Genomic DNA, 23070 nt, shown 5'->3' with positions numbered 1-23070 from the left:
TCTAAATGGTTATATTTTTTTTCCTTTTAACTTTTTTTAGAAGTTGAAAGATTTCGTTTAAATTTTATAAGTTTCTTGTATTATTTACTGATTAATATAATATAAATTATAGTAATTACCAAAGTCTCTTTTTACGTTTAATAATTAATTTCGAGTTAAAGTTTGAAGTTGTTTGATGATTTTTTAATTATTATTTTATGTACACTATGATTAATAAATAATATTTAATTTTTGAATTTACAAATACAAATAATATAGAAGAATTATTAATTTCTAAATTTTTTTAGTTATTTATTTTTATATGATTTCTAAGGGTAGTTTAGTAAAATTTTAAAAGTTCAAATTCGAATCCTTTTTTCTCCAAACAAGAAATGGATTTGTAAATACCATTTTTAAATTTTAAACCAAACACCAAATGGAATTTCAATACTTGAATTTCCAAATCCAATTCCAAATCCAATTCTAAATCCCACAAAATCCTCTCAAATCCTGGTTACCAAACACACTGTTATGATCTTATAATTAAACTTACATACAAATTTCCCATTACTTTCTTGAGTTTTGATCATGGATAATTATTAGTATTAATTTACACCGCTTGATCATGGAACCACAGTGGCACTGAAAGCAAAGAACAATATTCTTGGTTTTCCATCACCCACTTGTTCGATGTGGATGATGGGATATAATGATGGGGGAGACTTCACCACCCTTCAAGATTCATTCAGTGGCCGAAAGCTCCGAACCCTTATGCCGAGACCAGCCGCCGCCGCTAACTCTCCTCGCTTAAACCTCGTCCACGGCGCTGACTTTATTTCCCTGAATCATCATCATCTTGGCAAGTCATCAATTCTCAGTCTTTCATCAATTTTTTGTTAACACGTGATATATATAGGTTAAATGTTTATGGAGCAACTATTTTTTGTTTATTTCTTGTTGAAGCAGCGATTTCTACGGAGCAAAATAAGAGAGAGTTAAGTAGTACACAACAAGTTGCGGTGAGTTCAAGATGGAATCCAACTCCGGAGCAACTTCGAACCCTTGAAGAACTATACAGAAGGGGCACTCGAACTCCTTCTGCCGAACAAATCCAACACATCACCGCGAAGCTCCGTCGGTACGGCAAGATTGAGGGGAAAAACGTGTTCTATTGGTTTCAGAATCACAAGGCTAGAGAAAGGCAAAAACGGCGCCGCCAGCTCGAATCTCCCACTGGCAAACAACCCCCCCACACCAGCATGGAAAATGGCGAGAAGAAAGAATCGGAAGGTAAAATTCTTCAAAGAAATACATTGCCCGCAACTCAGTTTCAATAAGTTGGTTGTCAGTACTTATTTCTGGGCGTCACTGATCAATATACAACCAACCAATATAAACCTTCACGATTAGTTCTTTCGATTTCGGACCTCTTGGATAATTGTTTCCATTTCCAAGAAGTTCTTGATTTGAAGTATAAAGTTGAAACATTTTTGGGCAGGTGAAGAGACCAAAAACTGGTCATCTCCCACAAAATCTACTACAAATACAGAGGTCTGTTTTCTGCTGCTATCTTTTACCCTTTGTCTTACTTGATGTTCCCTTTTTTTGCAACTCAGATTTCTAAAAAAGCTATCCCATTCTCCCACTAATCAGATCAGAATAATTAAGCACATGATTGATTATTACATTCAACTTTTGGAGGTTTCAGGTCATAATAATGATTACTATTCTAACATTTGAAAAGAAAACAATATCGTTTTTTGTTTAGTCATTGATTTGGGACTAAAAAGAAGCGTCAAAGGCTGCATGCATACCTTCCTTCCTGTCGGGAGGCTGCTGTGCTATTGTTATGAAACATTGCTAGGGTTTTTGGGTGTCGTGCTCATTCATTGCAATATTCGAATTTTGAAATGGCCAACATTTACATACATATATACATATACATCATATGCATGTATGTGTGTGTACAGGGCCAAATGACACTTTCACCCCTATGCATGAAAACTTGGGATTGTATACTTATTAAGTTAAAATGCATATAAAATGAAAAAGACAACTGACTTTTAATAAATGTGTATATGTAAAGCCTAAACAGATTATTTTAGTAGGCATTGGGTCACTAATTTAAATTAATTAATTGCCTGTCAAAGTTGTTATTTAAAATTCACAAGGGTTTAATTATTTCAAAGCTTTAGTAAATTTGGTCCAATTATATATATATATATATATATATAACTATATATAAATTTCTTGTGGAAATTATATTGGCGAAAACTTATGTGAGATGGTCTCACGGGTCGTATTTGTGAGACAGATCTCTTATTTGGGTCAACCATAAAAAAAATAGTACTTTTTATGTTGAGAGTATTACTTTTTATTGTGAATATTGGTAGGATTAACCCGTCTCACAGATAAAGTTCCGTGAGACTGTCTCACAAAAGAACTACCCAATTATATTTTAATTTTTGTAATTTACACGTTTTTCATTCTTTGTCATGTTACCGACAATTCCAGTCTCGGTCTGCTTACTACTATTTTTTTTTATTTTATCTGGCGTGATGTAAACCACTTGAGCACTCCCCATATTTTCCCATATTTCATTGATAGCAATGCTAATCGATAAATAGTTAATATATTGACTTAATGCAATGAATTATCAGAAAACTTCAAGAAATGGGTCAGCGAAGGTGACAGAGACAGAATGTAAAACAGATGGATGGTTACAGTTCGATAGTGATGACACAGAATCACAGCAGAGGAGGACCCTTCTCCAGAGGAATGCCACGTGGCATACTATGCATTTGTCTCCTTCATCTCCCACGCTACCTGATGCAGCCACCCTCGTCTCCGCTGACGCCCGAGATCCTCCCCACCCGGCCGCCACCGGCATTGGTGTAGGAGAGGCACGAACCCTTCAGTTGTTCCCTGTCGGAGGTGATAAGAAGGATTTTGAAGATGAGTTATCTGGTGCAGCCATTGATACTGCTGACATTACTGCTGCTGCGCCTTTACAATTTTTTGAATTTCTTCCTTTAAAGAATTGAATTTATATTTAAAAAGAGTGCATGCTTCATTTTCTTTTTTCTTTTTTAATGTTATATAATATAAGTAATTAGCCTATCAATGTAATGCAAGGAAAATGGCTTTTGTATCTTTCTGCAGTTTTTTTTTTTTTATTATTATTTTTGGGTTGGTTTTGATGTATCATGGCAATCAGATTATTCCACAGTAATTTGGAGATAGGAGAATATAATGTTAATTATAATTTTTCTGTCAAACTCTTTCATTCTTATGATATCACATTGTTTGAGAAGACATATTCTTGAAAAATCAACTTACTAAAAAAATTACAATGAAGTAAAATTTTAAATTTGGGAGAAAATTTAGGACATGCATGGGAATGGAAAAGGATGGCATGGAAATGAATTAGGACCAATGTTTGGGTAAATTAATGAAAAGTGAGGCAGGGTGTAGTGTTTTTGACAGAAGCAATTGCAGACCTATTATTTAACAAGTTTTTAAATATTTTTCAGGGACTGGTTGGGTATCCCAATGAGAATCTGATTTCGGAATTTGACTGACAATGAAATTTAATGAAAGTCTAAAATAATAATAATAAATATATTTAATTCTTTATCTTAAATAATAATGGAAATGCTGGACACTGGTGAAATATTTGTGAAGATTTTTGCAAATAATATTGTAACTTGTAACAAATTTGAACGTACTGTTTTAAGTTTGAAATTTAGGACCAGAATTTTGTTTTCAAAATAGAGGACGGATTTTGCTCCAATCAGTCTTCATATCTGGTCTTTTTTTGGATATTATTCTAAATATCACGTCGGTAGCAATGGAGCATAGGTTTGCCGGATGACATAAATTAGGAAAATGTTATACTCCAAAATTACATAATAATCCTTTTTATTTATTTTTTATTTATGTTTTGGTTCATTTTATTTTTTTATTCACCACCCCATATGTTAGGATGACAGTTGACAGTTGATAAGCATGCTCAGTTTGAAAAATTTCTTGTGAGATATTTTTATTAGGCCATCCACAATAATAAGGATATTTCTTACAAATATTTGTGGACCCTCTAATCCACCTCATCAATCAAATATCTCATATTTCACAATCAAATGTCTCACACCAACCAAATATTTATAAGTCTCATTGTCACTTTAATTAATATTTTATTTTCATTTAAATAAAATCATTTAACCACTTTAATTATTTTTATTTATTATTTAGTATTATATTTTTTTATTGAAAAATAAAATTATAAAGTTTAATAATTACATATAATTAAATAAATATTAAATAAAAGTGAAAAAATAAAATAAAAAAGACCCTACTCGACCCAAGCTCTTCACAGTGAAGAGCTTGGGTCGAGCAAACTCTTCGCTAAAATAGTGAAGAGCTTGGGTCGAGCCCTTGTGCTTGGGTCGTGCTTGGGTCGTGCTCGACCAAAAAAAAAAAACACGATCCAAAAAATACTCGACCCACCTCGACCCATCTCGACCAAAAAATAAGCGCGTCAATCACGTTGTCTTCAAGAAAATTTAAAAAAAATAGCAATACCTTGTAACCGGATATTGTCAATGGAGATGTTATTTAGATGACGTAGATTGGACTTATATCCACCACTGTGGATGCCCTTAGTACCATAATTATAATATTAGTATTTTTAAATATAAATTTATGTGTTGTTATTTAAATTATATGTTTTGTTTATGTTTATCTTTTTTACATTTTAATTTATGTATGATTAATGTTGTTTTTTGTTTGCAATTTGATGACAAAATAAATGTATTTTTTTGTATGTTTTGTTATTTAAATTATATGTTTTGTTTATGTTTATCTTTTTTACATTTTAATTTATGTATGATTAATGTTGTTTTTTGTTTGCAATTTGATGACAAAATAAATGTATTTTTTTTGTAAAAAAATATTGAGTCGAATACAAGTTTAATTATGACAGGTTTAATAATAAATTACGTGATTATGTAATACATTGTACGATTTATTACAAATCTATTTTTTTTTTAATGAAATTATGCATTTTGAAAAAAAGATCTCACTTTTTCTTGGCAAGGAAGAGCCCCCACTTCTGCTCCCCAGAAGAGCTCCTCACAAGCTTAGCCTTCCAACCTTTAACTATTTCATTGTAGTCTTCCTGCAGGCGAGAATCGGGCAGCAGAAACACTAAGTGAACGGGTAAAATCTTGGAATAAATTACAAGGTACGGCAAGTGCAAATGGATAAAAACATACTTCGGAAAAGTCGTTCGTAAATGCTTCCTTATCCTTCTCCACAGCATTCAATTCCTTCTCAAGAACTTTGATAAACTAGAAACCAAGAGAGTACGAAGTTCAACTATGATTAAGGTTTGAGACAAAAATATTGATATGCAAGGAAACGAGGTATGAAGCACTAAGTTTTGCTCCCAACAACAATAAATTTGACAATGAGTACCTGATCAGTTCGGTCCTCAGCAACAACCTCATCAAAGCCGGCGTCACGAAGCATCTTCAATTAAAAGAAAAAATACAGCAATGCCTTCTGTTAGATTATTATATTATAACTAGTGAAAAAGACAATGCATATCGCTGGCTTTAGACACACCTGGCCATAAGCTTTAATATCATGTAGATCATATCCCCTTTGCTCGATATACTGAGAAAATTCAGCAGATGGAGATCCAGCACTTCGGCAATAGTCACTGATGAGGACTTTGCCTCCTGGCTTCAACCACTTGTAGAATGATCGAAATAATGCAGGTTTGCCCTAAACAAAACAACATTTATACAGCAGATTTGGAAATAACAGAGCCTGGAACTCCATACGTAAAATTCAATATTTACAAAATTCAAAATGATATAATACCTGTAAATAACTCCAAACTTCTAATCAAATTGGTCTTAGAATCTCTTATTTTAACCATGTTTCAAGTAATTAGGTGAATCAATGAAAAGTGAGGCAGGGTGTAGTGCTTTTGACAGAAGTAATCACAGATCTTTTATTTGACAAAAATTTTCACAAGTTTAGATTTATTTAAATGAAGCATATCATATTGATAAGAATGACACGGCTTACAAAAGTTCAGAGTAAGAATGTTACTTGAATGTGAAGAATTGTGTCACGGCTATAGATCACATCAAAGGAGCCATCAGGATATTGTTTTGTGGTGCAGTCAGCAACCTCGAATTCAACAGAACATTTGAGACCAATGGCACGCTCAAGAGCAAAAGAAACCATATTGACAGAGAGGTCAATGCCAACAACATGAACATCATACTTATCAGCCATGTAAAAATCACCTCCTCCAATGCCACAACCCACGTCTAAGACTTTCTGACCAGGCTGGAGATCCAATCTAGATACAAATTCTTTTGTGGTATCTGCTCATAAACATAAGATCGGTCTATGAAACTATAACATAGCATTTAATTCTAATCTTCCGAGTATTCATTCAAGAATTTTTGGCAACAATATGATAATTTCTCATAATGGCAATAAGTACAGGAAGATATCATATGAAGTTATCCTTTCAATGGTATTTTAAAAAGATTGGCGATGAAAGAACTAACACAACAGATGATATGCACAGGAAGAGGTACACACTCTAGATCCTCAATGCTAAAAATATTATCAAGTTTAATTTCTGCGCACAAAACAACCAGCTGGTTAGGAAATTTTGGTAGAGGAAACATACCAATCCCTCCAGTGCTCACGAAACCATGTCCAAAGACACGCTCGTAGCGTAATATGCCACTGTATTTATATTGGACAGTATCCAAGAACTTCTGGAATCCCCTGTCAGTGTCTGAGCTAATCTTCTGCCAAATCCAGCAAATCTGCCAAATGCAAATATACATTAAACATCAATTTTTATTCCTACGTATTTTCATTTCTATAAACAAGGAGCAATCTTTGTGAACAGGTCTTGAGAGGGGCAAAGGATGGAATTCCAACATGTATCAATTTCTGGATTTAACACCGTGTGGTACCACAGATGGATTCGGAGGCAATAACAAACCTGATTTTGATTCTTTTTGTTTTTGACATAAGCTCCAATGCACTTGCAACCAATAAGAGCAAATTCAAACAAGTTCCCAGAATTATCATACAAATGACTTTCTTTAAACACCTGCAAGACCGATACATTTGGGAATCAATATCATGCTTGAATCAAGAAATCAGCTCAACTGTGCTGAGCGCAATTTCCAAAATAATATTCAGTATACAGTCATAAACATGCTCCTTCGAATAATTATTTTGCGGTCAACTGTTAAGCCAAATCAGACATAAAGGCATGGACCACAAGTCAATTTGGGACAAATACTCCATTAGTTTCCTCATGAAATTTTGTGACAAAGATGGCAGCAAAAGCACAGCAGGTTCAAGTCATGATAGGAATGCGAAACTATAAGAGTTCATGATGATATATCAACTGTCGGTTATGAACAAACAAATGTAGAGAAGACTGAAACCTTGGTATAAAATCTTGGTTCACGGTAATGAGTAGGGTTATTCTTTCTCTTGTGGTCTCCAGACCGATGGAAACATGATTCTCTGAAAAATATATAGCCACCAACTTTTAACCATTTGATCATTCTCTCAGCAAGACTCTCAACCTGCAAAAGAAAAGAACAGAGCAAGTTCAAAATAAAATTCAAACAGAAAATGAAGCCACAAATTTAATGATAAATATTCCAAAAATAAACAAAATTCAGAAAGGATACTGTGAAAGTCCCAAAGAAACGTGGGTTAAAAATATTACCTCCTTGTCTGAGAGATACATCAGCAGCCAGTTAGAAAATATTAAGTCTAAAGATTGTTCTGAGAAGTTCAGTTCTGGGGAAGTCACATCAGCACATATAAACTCGACATTCTTATGATGTCCGTTTACGCTTTCATTCTATAAACAAAGAATTAAAATCTTACTTCCAATATAACTAAGAGAAATATTTCAAAGTAGAACTACAAAAAATTAAGGTTTTGCACAAGGTTACATACCTTTTTTATAACACTTTCAATGAAGTCTAGTGCAACAAGTTGACCAGCCTTATTAGCTAACTCACCAGTGAAACGACCAATACCAGCACCCAATTCCAGAACTGACTTTCCCTCGTACGGTGGAAGAAGAGAAAGTACCTGATAAGAATCACAAGCAAGATGAGTTTGGAATTACAATTTCCTAGTCTAATGGAAAAGTATGACAACTCAGTTTACAGGAACTCAGATGAGTTCGTATTTAGCAAGATTAAACATAATATTTTGGAAGGAAATATCTGTAGATTATATGTAAATTGATATGGTAAAGTAAAACATAAAATCGTGATGATGAAAAGGCTAACTATAATCTACAAGATAAATAACTTTAACTAAAAAAAACTCCCAGGTTTGCATTTCTGAAGCATGCAGAGATAATGTGAGTATGGTAACTTATTAATACATAAATATGACAAAGCATGGTAATTGCACAGCCTAAGAGGCAAATATAAGTCATATAATAAGAATCACTGCCAGATCTAAAAGGCAAGAACTAGACTGGATGTGTAAATTGCACAGTCTACATTCAGACTTCATGGCAAAGTTCCATTTGGTGCCATAAAGTTTTTGGCATTGTTTAAAGAGGCTGAATGTTACCTGTTAGCATTGTTACTTTATATTTATTGGTCTTGGAGAAAACAAAAGGCCGTAAGACACCCCCCTAAGCTAATTTTTAGAACCAGTAAACTTTTACACATTTAAATGTCATTATTCTTGCCGTTCAAAAAATTTCAAAGCAAAAGCTAATGCAATTAAAAAAGAACAGGAAGATTCGAGATTTAGAGCAAAGCAGACCGATTATGACAAGAACAACGCATATGAATACCCCACTAAAATAAGACCACTCTCACACGTAGCACCTGTTTCATAACTAAAGACGCAAAGTATCATTATTACCTTACATCGACTCCAAACTGCATAAGGATACTCGTAAGATAAATATTTATGCATTAAAAATAATTTATATGCACCCAATTTTTGTTCCAATAATCCAAACAAAGCCATTGAGCTGAAAATGCTAGCAACAGGGATATCCTTTAGAAAAACAAATAAAAAGATTGTAACTTTGAACTATCCTGAATCAAAACTCAAGAAAAAAAAAAAGCAAAGCACATAAGAACAACTTATGTCGGCAAAGAGCTTGCTTAAAAGAATAAAATTCATAAATTTGATGCGTCTCCGTTCCCCTGATACAAAAACAACGAACATCGCAATATCTAATCCGCTACACGGATCATACGGATTTTAAAAAATGTATCAAATGAGAGTTGGACTTCCAAAAAAATAAATCAAACCTCTGGTCTCTCTTCTTTGTCGAGATCAGACGCTTTGGAATCAAGCATCATAGCCTCCACTGTCAGATCCACGGAGTGCTCGATCCAGTAACTCTTTTGCATCTCACGCTCTTGCTCTGTAGTTTCAAATCGCAAAACAAGCAGGAATTTCTCTTAATATCAAACAAATCCAATGCTTTAAACCCCCTAAAACATCTAAAAAATATCGGGTTTCGTAAACATCAACCTGTAGCCATGATGATGACAATATGTAGCAGTACTAATTCCAAGTAATGCAGACGAGATATTCAGTAATCGGGTTTTTCTTCTTATCCAGATGGGATCAGAAATAAACAGTAAATGGAGGCTAAAACCCCTCAATGGCAACGCGTGATCTCGAAAATGACCTTGATCTTCGGTTATGGGATCTCCCTTTTTGATGCATCCGCTAAAGTTGCTTGATTAATGGGATTTACAGATACAACCGGAGAAGGAGAAGATCATAGAAAAAGGAAGATCGGGTAGAGAGACAGATGGGAAGCGTTTCAAGATCGAGCATTTATTATTTTATCGTGAATTACTATTTTGCATGCTGAGTCATGAATTACTGCTGTATTTAACCTTTTGTACGTGTTGAGACGATGATACGTGGGACAAGACCAAGTAAAATGACTAGGTTTTTCTTTTGCTGCGTTGGGTGTCGGATTTTTTTATTATTAAACTCCACAAATTTCATAATTCATAATTTTTTTTATAGACACAAAAAATTTGATGCAAGATGTAAACGATTTTTTGTTTTGTTAAAATCATTGATTATATAATCTGCTCAATTAATAAATATTATATATCTTTTATAATTCAGATGGTCATGCATTAATATAATTTTTTTAAAAAAATATTTACTGGTCTTGCAATATTTAACATGAAAAACGTTACGTGTTTTATGTCCATTCAAGAACATCAATGTTTTCATAATAAACGAAGGTCAGTGCAAAGAAATAGATGTTACTAGATTGTATGTATACACGCAATATCATAAACCAAAATCCCAGAACTAAATTACTTGTATAACCTTTACTCATATGATCTCAGGTGGCAACAATGTCTGCTTCTGGAATCATTGTATCCAAATATTTAATTTTGAGCATATATATTCTCCTGCGTAGCCTACAAATTTTCATCACCCATTGTTGCAACAACGTTCAACCTGATGTTAGTATAACCACCTGAAACAAAGCAAGCATCTTCAATGGCTAATGCAAGAATCATGTAGATCCATGGAACGGTGCTGAAAAACAACCAATGGCAATGCATTCGGAAGGTAGATATGACTGTAAATATCAAGCATGGAGAGCAGCAACTTTCTCGGATAACCCATCAATCTCTTCGTTTTGTTCTGTAATCGGCTCTCCCTGTCAAAAAATAAAAAGGCTGGTAACGTAAATATACAATGCATCGAAAGCAAAAAAAAAGTGTAATCTGCATGCAACATTTTGTTTAAATTTGTAAATTCTGATGCATGCAAACATTGGCATTTCCTTGTGTTTCTTCATCGTGTAGCAGGAAAAAGAAACACGGAAACCATTATCAAAATGCCTCAATTAATCAAGAACTCGGGGAAAAGAGGTTTCCATTTTAATATCCTGCTGATCAATAAATTTGTTAATGCTTCGACCCAACACAAGAAATCCTCAAGGAAATGCTTTATGTGCAGCTCTTTCATTCTAATTAATTAAATCATGGGAATATGGGGCAGACGAAGGCAATCTCCTAAAACAAAATAAGCAACAAGTTTGAAGTGACTTTTGTCCCCTAAAGCAATTTTACTTGGATATATTATACATGAAAATGTTCCTCTCCCTATAGTATAAAAATTTAGGCCCCGTCCTGTCAAATTACCTGTATTGAGTACCAGAGAAACCCAAAGAAAATTACCTCTGTCTCTCTTTTGTCCCTGGCCCCGATACATTTAGATGCACTGATACTAGCACTCTTTAACAAACTCCGAGCACTGTAGTTTGCTTTATTCTGGCCATTTTGAACAACTCCATTTACATTTACTGGTCCTTCATCTTCCCTTGGAGGACTGTGAAGAGTTGTAGCCACGGAAGCGGAGGTTCTCTTTTCAAAATTGTTAACTTCAACAGCGTCATCTTTGGGTGCAGGGACACGCTCTCTGAAGGCATGGTTAAAAATCAATAAGCATGCTAGATAAAAGTAGACATCTAGCATGATGAACAAGAAAAAACGCCAATCAAATTGCAAAATCAATGGTTTGACCATTGTCATTGTAATGCTCCATTTCATAACGTAATTTAACCTAGGAAGGTTCAAGCAAAAGGACTACTCAATCAAAACTAGTTTCATAGCATATTCGTTAACATATCGTGCATCAACTTGAAAATATACCGAACCATTGTTGAATATCCTGAAAAAAGAAGTGGGTAGAAGGTAGATCACAATTAGAAGTATCTCCTAAAACTGTTAGTTATCATGTTTGTTGCGTATAAGAAAAAACAAGCCAATAAAAATATCTTCCTCGATATTTTTGCAAGAAAATCCAACACGCAATCGAAATGTCAAGGTTATTCCATAACTTTGACATGATGGGTAGATACTTGTTTTTATAGCCAATACATGCAAGGAATTAGGGGTGGAAGTGAGTTAAACTACTCGTGAGTAGCTAAATCAAAACTTGACTCGAGCTTGATGTGATCGAGCTCGAGTCGAGATTTAGTTGTGGCTACTCGAGTGGCTCGCGCCTGAGTAACTCCATATATATTTTTTAATTTAGAGGATACAAAAATTTGAGAGATATTTTTATCCTAAAACTTTAAACCCTAAATATTTTTGTCAATATGCTACGAAGAATTTCAAACTTTTCGAGCATGAGCTCGAGTACCTCAACATTTACACGAGTCAAGCCCGAGTTTGACATTGATCACTCGATTGAGTTTGTGCTCGAGCAGATAGAATTTAAATCGAGTCGAACTCGAGTAGTAATTAGTATGATACTCGACTCGACTCGTGTGCACCCTACTCTGAACTATCACATTTTTTCACTATCATTTGTAACATGTTTAATGAAAACCTTCTTGAGACAGGAGACTCACAAACCACGTAAGGTCAATATTTTGAATTTGGAAAAGATTAACTACGTGTATTTGGCATGACCACTAACAATATTCATGTCATTTTAAAATTAAAATCACATTTCAATAAAAACATAAATAACTAACAAGAAATAACAAATTAGAATTTTTTATTCAACATCAAAACTTGTAAATACATAGTTTACAGGCAAAAAAACCATCATCTTTGCTAACAAATGGAACTACCAAAATTCTATAGTCGAATTAACAGACTACATTTGTATTACATATTACCACCATATCATACAATGTCAACCGCCAAATAACCAATTATCTAACTGTGTATAATTAGGAAGCTACTAGCATCTAACCAAATTTTTTTACTGGAAAGGATGCAAAGGAGCATGATAGAACTTAAATGTTCAATAGGTTTGATAAGACATGTAAGGATGATATTTGATTACTAATAACCCACATACCTCGGTAATGAAGCATGTTGTCGTAGGAGAGGAGATCCTCTTTCACCTTTTCCATAATGTTCCTCAAGATGGGCAAACTGTCTCTTGAACCGATCAATACCACTGAGGAATATTAAACAGAAAATTAACCTCATCAAGAATCTCATTGTACAGATATGCCAGACACAGCACTCAGTTTCCATAATACCAATCAAAAGAAAAAGTTTCATGCACCAATCTTACAAGAAAACTATCAGTACCCCATTCAACGAACAGAAAAAGGTTAGGACGAGGGGGTTCGCTCTAAGTAGAATTGTTTCAATACATATTATATAATATATTTGATCACTAAGATTATAACAAACCAGAAAAGTTCTCGGTGGACCTCCAGAGGCGTGTATTCATCTAACCACACAAAAACGTGCAGCAATAGGATAGACTACCTTCCCAAAGCATGACCTAAAAATAGAGAGTGTGTGCCTAGTTGGCAGGGATGAACAATTAATGGAAGTGAACAACAAGCTAGAGACATGCTTATCAATTAGCCCAATGGTGTGTTATCGCCAGGGCCGTTTAGCGTAAGAAATATCTATAGAGATATTCCAAACTCACCATTAGACACACTATAATTGACTCTGCTCCCTTTTATCGGACAATAAAAGGCAATGTAAAAATTACATCACTGATTTACGGGGGGATTAAATGTCATAAATTGCCCTTTTCAATTATACAAATGTTTAACAGAGTTGGCAATTGAAACACCAACGAGCACCTCGCAGGGTCAACTCAATTTATTCATGATTCATCAAACTTTCCAAAGGTAGTGGAGCAGAACACAGGAATGAGAGCTATTCATTGCTGGTGCGACAATTGAGAGATATAGAAATAATTTCAACAGACCCGAATAAAGGTTGAAAGGAACGTATCTCAAATGAGAAAGAAGCCCCAAATACCACTTGAGGGTCTTTGACTAATTTACTATCAGCATCTTTTCCATCTATTAATGCAAAGACAACTATGGAATTGTGTTGCATCTGCTTGACAGATGTCAGGGAGGCATTAGAAATCATATGGCAAACCTTAGGTATACACATTTGATTTACTTCATAGATAACTTCTCGCCAAAAAAGAAATCATTCAAAATCAATTACTGGACAAACCTTGGGTACATAAAGCCACTAGTCTGATCTCCACCACGTAGATATTCCTGAAGCATCTGAGGGTGATACTCTAGAATCTGTTTGCTTAAGATAAAAGTAGTCAAGATGACAAGTTCATATGTACACCAAATAATGCAATCAGAAAACCTGTACTATGTAGGAAGGCCTACCTCTCGATAAATTAACTCTCTAACATCATCTTTTGTCAACTTTCTCCTTTCAAACTCAAACTCAAGCTTTGATATGGGTTGAGTTGATGGCTCACGTTCAACATTTGCCAACCCACGAAAATAAGGATCTGCCAATGCCTGCAAACATAAAAGTTGAAAAATGTTTTTATGAGGTACAGTAAAGACTTTGATACGAAAACCAAGAGGAGGCCATTGAATTTACTTCTTCAGCACTTGGTCTATCTTTAGGATCAAAAGCAATGAGCCGTTCCAGTATGCGCAGGGCAAAAGGATCAACATTGGGAAATTTCTGCACAAATGGTACAGGCTGTTTCTTTCGCATGTTGTTGAGATATCTCCTTGCCTTTTCATTTCTGATCTGCCATTTTAATTACAACAAAAATTATATTACAGAAGTGATTCCACGATGGCAAACACCAAACAGTTTAAACAACAATGTTCTTTTCAGAAATATGGATTATAAACTAAGCAAAAGAAAATAACACGTTGCAGAACCAAATATCTAACCCTTGCAATAGATTCAGGAGGAGGAGTACCAAGCAAATCTGTTATCAAATCTAATTGGTGGACCACATTTTTTCCAGGGAACAATGGCTTTCCAGAAAGCATCTCAGCAAATATGCATCCAATGCTCCAAATATCAATAGCTGGAGTGTACTGCAAACAAGAAAGTTACACAATCATTGCATGTTGAAAGCACAAATTCATGTTACTAACATAAATAGCACAACCATTATGAAGGAAAAATATGCATTGGGACATGAGAAAAATATCTGCTTACTTTGGAAAAAAATGAACCACATAGCTCGGGTGCTCTATACCACCGAGTTGCAACATAGTCCTTCAACATATGAATAACAAAATAATAAGGTTAGGAAACGAAGCACCGTATTTAGATTAATATGCTATGATATTTTCACCGGGATCAAACTCACAGTCCAGAATATGGCTGATGGGGCATCATTAAATGAGACACGGGCTAAACCAAAATCACAAATCTTCAATTTGCAGTCAGCGTTTGCAAGTATATTTTTAGGCTTTAAATCTCGGTGAAACACATTTGCTGTACAAAAAAATACATATCGATTACATGGAGGGAAGTTCCTCGCATAGTTGACGAAATTAGAGATAAGGGAGCTTTATCAACCTGTGTGGGTATATTTTAAGCCACGAAGGAGTTGGTATAGAAAAAATTGATAATGCTCCGGAGTTAAATCATCATTTGCCTTGATTACTTGGTGAAGGTCAGATTCCATTAGTTCAAAAACAACATAGATATCTTGAAATTCTCTCCGAGAGGGAGGAAGCATTATATGCTTTATTTCAACAATATCCGGATGATGAAGCAGCCGAAGGAGCTTGATTTCTCTAAGGATTCGAGTAGCATCAGAAACATGCTCAAATACATCATTTATCTTTTTAATCGCAACTTTTTCTCCGGTATGGGTGTCGATAGCAGAAGCTACAACACCATAACTACCTTTGCCTATAACTTCTTGAACCTGATATCTACTTGCCTCGCCATACTCTGTGAAGAAATCTTTTTCCAGTGCACTCTGCCAAAAATAAAGATAAAATCAATATCACAACAAAGATAACAATCAGAAGCTAAGACGCGTGCTTATTTTTACCACATAACTACTTTCACCAATGCAAAATTCAAAAAGAAAAAAATCACAAAATTGTGATTAAAATATCTAGGTCCGTATCCTGATATATCAAGATCTATTCCAATTCATCAAAGAAGAAAGAACATGAAAAAAGAGAGAGTGAGTTTTGAATAATACTACACCATGCTTCATAGAGTGTGACAGCAACTTTGTTTGATGCAAAACAATTTTCACCGAGCGGCGAGCACACCACTGAATAACATGGCACCGATATGAAAAGTTTCTTTCTACTATCTTTCTTAGAATTTCTAGACAAGATGTTCAATTTTTCCCTGGATTATATCCTATCAGATAGACAGAGCGGGAAAAAGGGTGGCCAGATACAGCAAACAGAAAAAATTATATTTAGCGACGATCAACCTAAGTAATTTAGACAAGACAAAACTGCAAAAAACCAATGTCCACAAACGTTATGCAAATCATACGATAATACGTTCAGCCCTCTCAAAACCAATAACCCATCAATTAAGACGCCACAGCAATAAAAAATATCCAAGAAAATACTTGCCGATCTACGCCATTAAATCTCAAGAAGCAAAATAATAAGGCCCACAAAAGGGGAAAAACAACCTTTTTCTGGGGATCCATAGGTGAACTGGGAATAGGGAAATAAACCCTCTTAGGAACTTTGATTCGATCTAGTCCTGAGATATCAAATTCTTGAATAGCATTAATCCCTTCTTCTTCTTGTTTTTGTTTTTCTAGAGAATCGTTCGGAGCAACTGTATGCGGGTTTCTCTCATAGTTGTCAATCTTGGAAGAAGAATGAGAAGAGACAAATGACGAGCGACGCTGAAACAGGTTACGAATTCCATCCACAAATGCCCCACCACCTCCCATATAACTAACTAACTGTAAACAGCACCAAAGAATAAAGTCCACTGCTTCGATTCCCCCTTGTTTCTCGATCAGATTCGTGATTCTAATCCACTCACCCTCAGTAATGCCCGCGGTCTCTCTGCCTGCGAGTGGCTGTTTTTGGGGGCGCGTGCTGCTGCCTTTTCAGAGCAATTAACGGAGGGCTGAATTTAATGTTCCACACTAGACTTGGCAACGGATGGCATGGTCTTTATTACAAGTGGATATTTAGGAAAATGAATCTTTGACATGTGATCTCTCAAGTTTATTTTAATATATTAATTTTATGACATGTGATCTACTGATCTCTTAAATTTATTTGAAATATATTATAAAATATTATTTTTTGAAAATTATAATTTATTAGAGTTGGATAATAAAATATATGTGATAAGTTATGTCTTATGTTTATAAATAATTAATTTGAAAAGTTTTATAATTAATGAGACCAGGTTTTGGTAGAACTGTCATAACACATGCTAGCGCATTTTGACAATCAGTTTTGATAACTCAATCTATTTATTTTATATGAATGCTTGCTATTTTGGTAGATTAAAGTATTATCAACTCAATTTATTTATTTTATACGACGAACTCGAAAGTGTAGGCAATGCAGCGCCTGTGATTCGAATATTGTAATGCCCAAGATTTTATAGAAGGTTAATCTGAGATTATTGATTTTGTATGGACATGAATTTAACCGGGCCAAATTTTGATTAAATTGAGAGAACTAGGATGTTGGGCGAAAGTGACTCGCCCGGGCGGACGTTTTTGACCGCCCGAGCGAGTCTGCCTAGGAGAAGAGAGCCGAGAATCACTCGCCCGGGCGGAAGTTTTTGACCGCCCGAGCGAGGCTGCTTGGAATTGCGAGGGCCGAGAGTTACTCGCCCTAGCGGTAGGTTTTGACCGCCCTAGCGAGAAACGTGCAACTTGAAAGGTGAGCCACTTGGCTCGATGCATGTTACGAGTGTATATATATATATATATACATGCATATCATCTTAAACGTTAATCCAAAAATGAGAAAAGGGAAAGAATAGAGAATTTGGAGAATTCGTGGTTTAGAATTCAATTTGCGAACGATCCGCCCGTCTGATTTTGAATCCGACTTCGGTACTGTGTTCCTAGCAACGCATGCTTCATTTGGACGTAAGTTTTGTTACGTTTAGACAAGATTTGAATTTATGATATTCTCAGAATTGAATATGATTCAGATATGGTGTTTCTGCTACCGTAGACATTGTAGAATTGAAGTCAGATTAAAGAACAGACTATTCCTGTAATTGTTATGATTTTGGAGAGATATTGACTGAGATTTTATATCAGAATTGTGTTAATATTCAGAGTAGGAATTATGTTGACACAGATTATGAGTTCCAGTATTATATTTGTGATGTTCAGATTGACGGGATTATCCAGATTGTATTGTTATGCCGTCGAAACATCAGTTGAGTTAGATTGATCAGATTCAGATATGATTTCGATTAGATTGTGATATTATTGATATGACTCAGATTGTATTATGTTCAGACATTGATCAGATTGTATACAGAATTGAGTATTGATCAGAACAGATTGTATATTGAGTTAGTCATTGATACTATGTATTCGATATTGTCTTTTTCAGATTGAGATGGACAGAGTTGAATACAGATCATCGTCTTCGTCAGACCGGGACGACAAAGGTATAATTCATGTGATATTCGGGAAGAAACAACTCAATCGAGATCATCCTTGAGTTGCCCAATAAATCACATACTGTATTCTTGTTTTATTGTTTATATCTAGATATGATTATGATTGTTTATAGATTTGTTTATAGAACTCGTATACAAATCTTATTATGCTTTGTTTACAGATCCTGTGGCATTGCATTAGAATGATTATGCTTGGTTACAGATTGTGTATTCATGCATTAAGATAGGACAGTCTGGAGATCAGGCAGACTTCTAGATGTTCGGCGATATCTCAGCTTAGGGGAAGATCACCGCCCCTTTGTAGATGCGGATACAGATCAGGCCGAAGTCTAGGAATAAGACGTACAGCACCTCGATTGGTAGGGTAGGTGACAGACAGTGACGTCTTATTCACACCGGGATCCCTAGAGTTATAGATCGAGTCAAGTCTAGACATGATTTGATTAGAACTGCATGCTTATATGGATGTGGCTCCTAGATCATGAGACTCATCATTACTGCTTTCAGTTGGGTTAGCATGTTTTATGATTAAGATTGTTTATATGCATGTTTATCTGAATTGAGTTGCATGCTTATTTGATTAATTTCATAGACTATGAAATAGATTGTTTCTATACATGATAGCATGTTTTATGATTTAGTTTGTTTATATACATGCTTACCATGTTTTATACTGGGATTTATTCTCACCGGAGTTATCCGGCTGTTGTCTTGTTTTGTATGTGTGCATGACAACAGGTGGGGCTGGATCAGGGTCGAGATGAAGATGAGAGAAGACGAGTTTAGCGTGGTGATTCCGGACTTACTGTAGATTTGGTTTATTACTTGAACTTAGTAATCGAACCTTAGACTTAGATTGTACAGTATTGTACTTCTCTACTGAACTGTCGTTATGAACCTTAGACTAGATTATTGTATTTTAATACTGAAATGTATTTTATACAGATATGTATATTATTAGATGCCATTACCTTCCGCGTTTATATTTTAAAAAGAAAAATTTTTAGACCCTGTTTATCAGAACAGATAATTAAATCCCAAAGACGATTAAGAAGATGATTAGCGTCCGGGTCCCCACAACAGATGGTATCAGAGCTGATGGTTCCTTTAGACTTAGATTATCATAGCGATAGATCCTTTAGATTGAGATAATCAGAGTTGATAGATTCTTCAGACTGAGATAGCAGAGAATGAGCGGGGTAGATTGAATTTTTTGTCCTTGCATGTGATTGCTAGCATGAGATTTATTTCAATGTTGACTACATTGTGTGTGCTAGCATGATTTATTGCTTTCCCTATTACATGTTGCGTGCTATCTGAGTGGTTTGCAGCATGTAATTACTAAGCCTGGATCAGAACCGAGTCTGAATCAGAGGTCTATGATCAGAGGAGGGCTGAGACAGATTGTGTAGATTGTGTACTAATCTGTTTGATATTCAGATATACCGCCTCGAAGAATTTCAGAAAAGGGCAGTACTTCGTCTGAACAGAGAGATGTATCAGAAATTCAGTTAGAAGAAAAGATGAAAGAATTTGAGTTATTACAGCCGCCGGTTCTGAATGGTACCGAGACATCTGAAGATTGTCAGAACTGGTTTGATGATATAGCAATCTTGTTCGATTTACTTGACTGTACAGATGAACAGAGGGTTAAAATGGTGCCTTACCAGTTACGAGAAGCCGCCAGGAGTTGGTGGATTACCAGTAGAAGAATGTGGGCACAGAGAGGTACAGTGATTTCGTGGGAAATATTCAGAACTGAATTTTATCGAAGATTTTTCCCAGTCTCGTACCGAGAGGACAAGAAATTAGAGTTTGAGAATTTGAGCCAAGGGCAGCTGAATATTGACCAATATACTGCTAAATTCTCGACTCTACTGCGTTTTGCTCCTCAGATAGCTGGAAATGATGAAGCTGTAGTGAATCAGTTCATCAGAGGGCTGAATTCGGAGGTAGTTGCATTTATGAATTTGCAACGACCTTATCATTTTGCTGACATCCTGAGTAGAGCGAAGAGAGCGGAGGCAAGTCTGATTAGACAATTGACAAGGTTGTGTGTGAAGCCACCTCAGAAACAACAATCCCCTCTTCAAATTGAGCGTGGCAGCACGAGTGGAAAGCAAGATTTGCTGAAAGCTCAAAAGAAGCCATTCAAGAAGTTGGGAAGTGGTTCCTCTAGCTCAAGTGGTTCCAGTCCAAGCCATACCGATGTCTATTGTAGGACTTGCGGAGGGAGACATTCCTCAGAGCAATGCAAAGGAGTGCTTGGTAGATGCAATATCTGTAAACAGCTGGGGCATTTTGCTAAAGTTTGTCCCCAGAGACGGTCCCGAAGATCTTAGGGAACAGAGTTCACTTGAAACCACAGATTCAGAATTCACAACAGGTACTAGTCTTTATGATTCTATTGCATATGTATTGATATATACTAATGCATTTGTTAAGAATATCTTTGACTGAGTTGCATGGAGATATGCTGTATCTGTTGGGTCTGTATGTACTGTAGTATTGATGTCCTTGCTTGTTGAGGAAGTGTTGATATCAGAAATTTCTGTCTATATTGTATACTACAGTAAGATGAGAATGAAATAGAGATAGATTATGATGTACTTGTGTTTTCTGATTTGAACGCATTATTGATATGTATATGCTGAACAAGTACAGACATACTGTAGAAATTTTCCAGAAATGGTAAGAGTTAGATCAGAGATGACTGATCAGGGGAGATACCACGACCAGGATTCTAGATTTAGAATTCCTTTGATATCTGTATTGTCTATGACTCGATTATTACAGAAAGGAATATGTATTCAGTAGATATACTGAAATCGAGCCTAATATTGGCAGATCTGCCAGTATTGTAAGAGTTGGCTGATATTGCCAGATAAGATTTCAGATTGCGTTATATCAGAAAGATAGATTTCAGAATTGAATTCAGATCAGATACTGATTGTTGTTTTAGAATTCAATACAGAATGATATTAAATGTACAGAATGGTACAGAATGAATTGAAAGATCAGTAGAAGAATATCGACCAGGAGTTACACCTGATTTAGTGTTGCTCTTTGGCATGTGTCAATATATTCAGAGATGTTCTGATGATTTTATACTTTTTATATCTATGAGATTCTGATATATTTGCAATATTTGATTGATCAAATCGAATATTTGAAGGTTCTATTGAATATTCTGAGAACTGTGATGATTGTATACAGAAATTATTCAGGTAAGAATCCTGCTTGAAACAGATTGTATTCAGAATATGTGATATCTGAAGTTAGTATACAGATTTATTTCGTTACAGTTGAGATTGCGATTAGTGATTGATAAGATACCGATATCAGAAAGACCAGAAAGTTCAGAAATGTCAGAATTGTCAGAGATATATTTTGTCTGATTTGGCAGATTATGTTATACGACGGTTGCTTTATATCTATTGAGTATAATTATTGCTCTAAATCAGTATTTGAGGCATCCTATATTGTTTTGAGGAGCATATTTTATTGGCAGATGAGATATAACAGTTGATCAGAATGACATGAAGATGTTTATCAGAAATCCTTGTTTTATGAGTTCACTGAACTCACTAGATGTGTATAGGATATTGATATTTCATTTCTGATTTGAGATTACTGTTGTTTTGAATTCGTATATGATACAGATGGTTGTGAACCGTTGAGAATATATACAGTTCAATTGTATCAGAGTTGTTTTCGAAAGGTACAGCTATTCAGAAACGCGATCAGAATGTTCAGAATTTGGTTGTAATAATCAGAACAGAGCATCGGTCAGAATAACAGATATTTGATTTTGTGTTATATGGGACTGATTATGTTATGATATCAGAATGTTTCCGAATTGGTTACAGATTTTGATATTGATAGTCAGAGCTGAATACCAGGTAGGTATTTCTTACTTAATTTATGTTATTCACTGATTTGTTTATACAGCATAGTTCGAATCTGAACTCACAGATAGTGTCAGAACCGCATAGTAGTGGATTCAGTTTTCATTCATATAGTTGAGAATATATGATATTCGAACAGACAGTCGTGATATAAACAGATTAGATCAGTTGTAACAGAATTTGTACAGAAATGTTGGCAGAAATTGTACTGACAAGTCTGAATTGCTAACAGAAGAAGACAAAAAGATAGAAATCAGAAGATTATTACAGATTTTGTATAGTTCTGAATAGAAATGGGAGTACATTTCTATGGCTTTTGTAATGAAATTTCCGCCATTTTCTTTAGATTATGATATGATATGATTATGATTGACAGATTACTCAATCTATATCTATCGGTTTGAACCAGATTACGTACAAACAGAACTAAATGACATAGATCGATGTCAAAGAAATGTTCAGATAGAACAGAACATTTAAGTAGATTATATCAGATTGTGATTTTGATTGAGTTTGTATTCGTGATAGAGTATATCATGAACTCTCTCTGAGATGGTTTTACAGATTGACAGACAGTCAGAATGTATTATCCAAGATATTGGAAGACTTTGGTAGAGTTATAGAGTGCTAGATGTTAGCACTAATTGATATGATTCAGTATTACTGTGTGACAATAGCTATCAGCTTATCAGAAGGGTAAGGAGATAGTTATAAACAAGACAGTATAC

General features: G+C 35.0%; 3 protein-coding genes across 3 annotated transcripts; 1 reads left to right on the top strand and 2 right to left on the bottom strand.

Moving 5' to 3' along the window:
* The first annotated feature begins 522 nt into the window (after nucleotides 1–522).
* On the top strand, nucleotides 523–3121 carry LOC140813572 (WUSCHEL-related homeobox 1-like). Its single transcript, XM_073172147.1, has 4 exons — nucleotides 523–838; nucleotides 946–1269; nucleotides 1478–1530; nucleotides 2640–3121. The coding sequence occupies exons 1-4, from the start codon at nucleotides 670–672 to the stop codon at nucleotides 3021–3023; spliced, it is 930 nt and encodes a 309-aa protein (XP_073028248.1). The 5' UTR covers nucleotides 523–669; the 3' UTR covers nucleotides 3024–3121.
* A 1823-nt stretch (nucleotides 3122–4944) lies between these two features.
* On the bottom strand, nucleotides 4945–9939 carry LOC140837520 (phosphoethanolamine N-methyltransferase 1-like). The gene is made up of 12 exons (XM_073203724.1): nucleotides 9556–9939; nucleotides 9330–9445; nucleotides 7999–8136; nucleotides 7763–7900; nucleotides 7473–7616; nucleotides 7019–7129; nucleotides 6695–6836; nucleotides 6100–6380; nucleotides 5605–5766; nucleotides 5455–5508; nucleotides 5253–5327; nucleotides 4945–5155 (listed from the first exon to the last, which is right to left on the bottom strand). The coding sequence occupies exons 1-12, from the start codon at nucleotides 9563–9565 to the stop codon at nucleotides 5057–5059; spliced, it is 1470 nt and encodes a 489-aa protein (XP_073059825.1). The 5' UTR covers nucleotides 9566–9939; the 3' UTR covers nucleotides 4945–5056.
* A 420-nt stretch (nucleotides 9940–10359) lies between these two features.
* On the bottom strand, nucleotides 10360–16935 carry LOC140837505 (mitogen-activated protein kinase 9-like). The gene is made up of 11 exons (XM_073203723.1): nucleotides 16450–16935; nucleotides 15357–15765; nucleotides 15145–15272; nucleotides 14991–15050; nucleotides 14717–14866; nucleotides 14412–14567; nucleotides 14189–14326; nucleotides 14019–14095; nucleotides 12880–12981; nucleotides 11244–11484; nucleotides 10360–10720 (listed from the first exon to the last, which is right to left on the bottom strand). Exons 1-11 carry the CDS (start codon nucleotides 16717–16719, stop codon nucleotides 10649–10651), a joined length of 1803 nt encoding a protein of 600 aa, XP_073059824.1. The 5' UTR covers nucleotides 16720–16935; the 3' UTR covers nucleotides 10360–10648.
* Nucleotides 16936–23070: the final 6135 nt, after the last annotated feature.

This window comes from Primulina eburnea, chromosome 1, assembly GCF_022965805.1.
Source record: "Primulina eburnea isolate SZY01 chromosome 1, ASM2296580v1, whole genome shotgun sequence".
NCBI classification, from domain to species: Eukaryota; Viridiplantae; Streptophyta; class Magnoliopsida; order Lamiales; family Gesneriaceae; genus Primulina; species Primulina eburnea.
Note: the sequence above shows the minus strand (reverse complement) of the source record. Positions and strands in the feature narration are given on the sequence as shown.

What these genes read in the sequence shown, in the direction of transcription:
- LOC140813572 (XM_073172147.1), top strand. Translation starts at nt 670, where the DNA reads ATGTGGATGATGGGATATAATGATGGGGGAGACTTCACCACCCTTCAA. An exon ending in CCTGAATCATCATCATCTTG is followed by an intron (nt 839 to 945) that starts GCAAGTCATCAA and finishes TTGTTGAAGCAG; the next exon opens with CGATTTCTACGGAGCAAAAT. An exon ending in AATCTACTACAAATACAGAG is followed by an intron (nt 1,531 to 2,639) that starts GTCTGTTTTCTG and finishes ATGAATTATCAG; the next exon opens with AAAACTTCAAGAAATGGGTC.
- LOC140837520 (XM_073203724.1), bottom strand. An exon ending in TTGAAAGTGTTATAAAAAAG is followed by an intron (nt 7,901 to 7,998) that starts GTATGTAACCTT and finishes CTTTGTTTATAG; the next exon opens with AATGAAAGCGTAAACGGACA. An exon ending in TTACGAACGACTTTTCCGAA is followed by an intron (nt 5,156 to 5,252) that starts GTATGTTTTTAT and finishes TCTCGCCTGCAG; the next exon opens with GAAGACTACAATGAAATAGT.
- LOC140837505 (XM_073203723.1), bottom strand. Translation starts at nt 16,719, where the DNA reads ATGGGAGGTGGTGGGGCATTTGTGGATGGAATTCGTAACCTGTTTCAG. An exon ending in GAGAGTTAATTTATCGAGAG is followed by an intron (nt 14,096 to 14,188) that starts GTAGGCCTTCCT and finishes TTAAGCAAACAG; the next exon opens with ATTCTAGAGTATCACCCTCA. An exon ending in AGTGGCTTTATGTACCCAAG is followed by an intron (nt 12,982 to 14,018) that starts GTTTGTCCAGTA and finishes AATATTCCTCAG; the next exon opens with TGGTATTGATCGGTTCAAGA.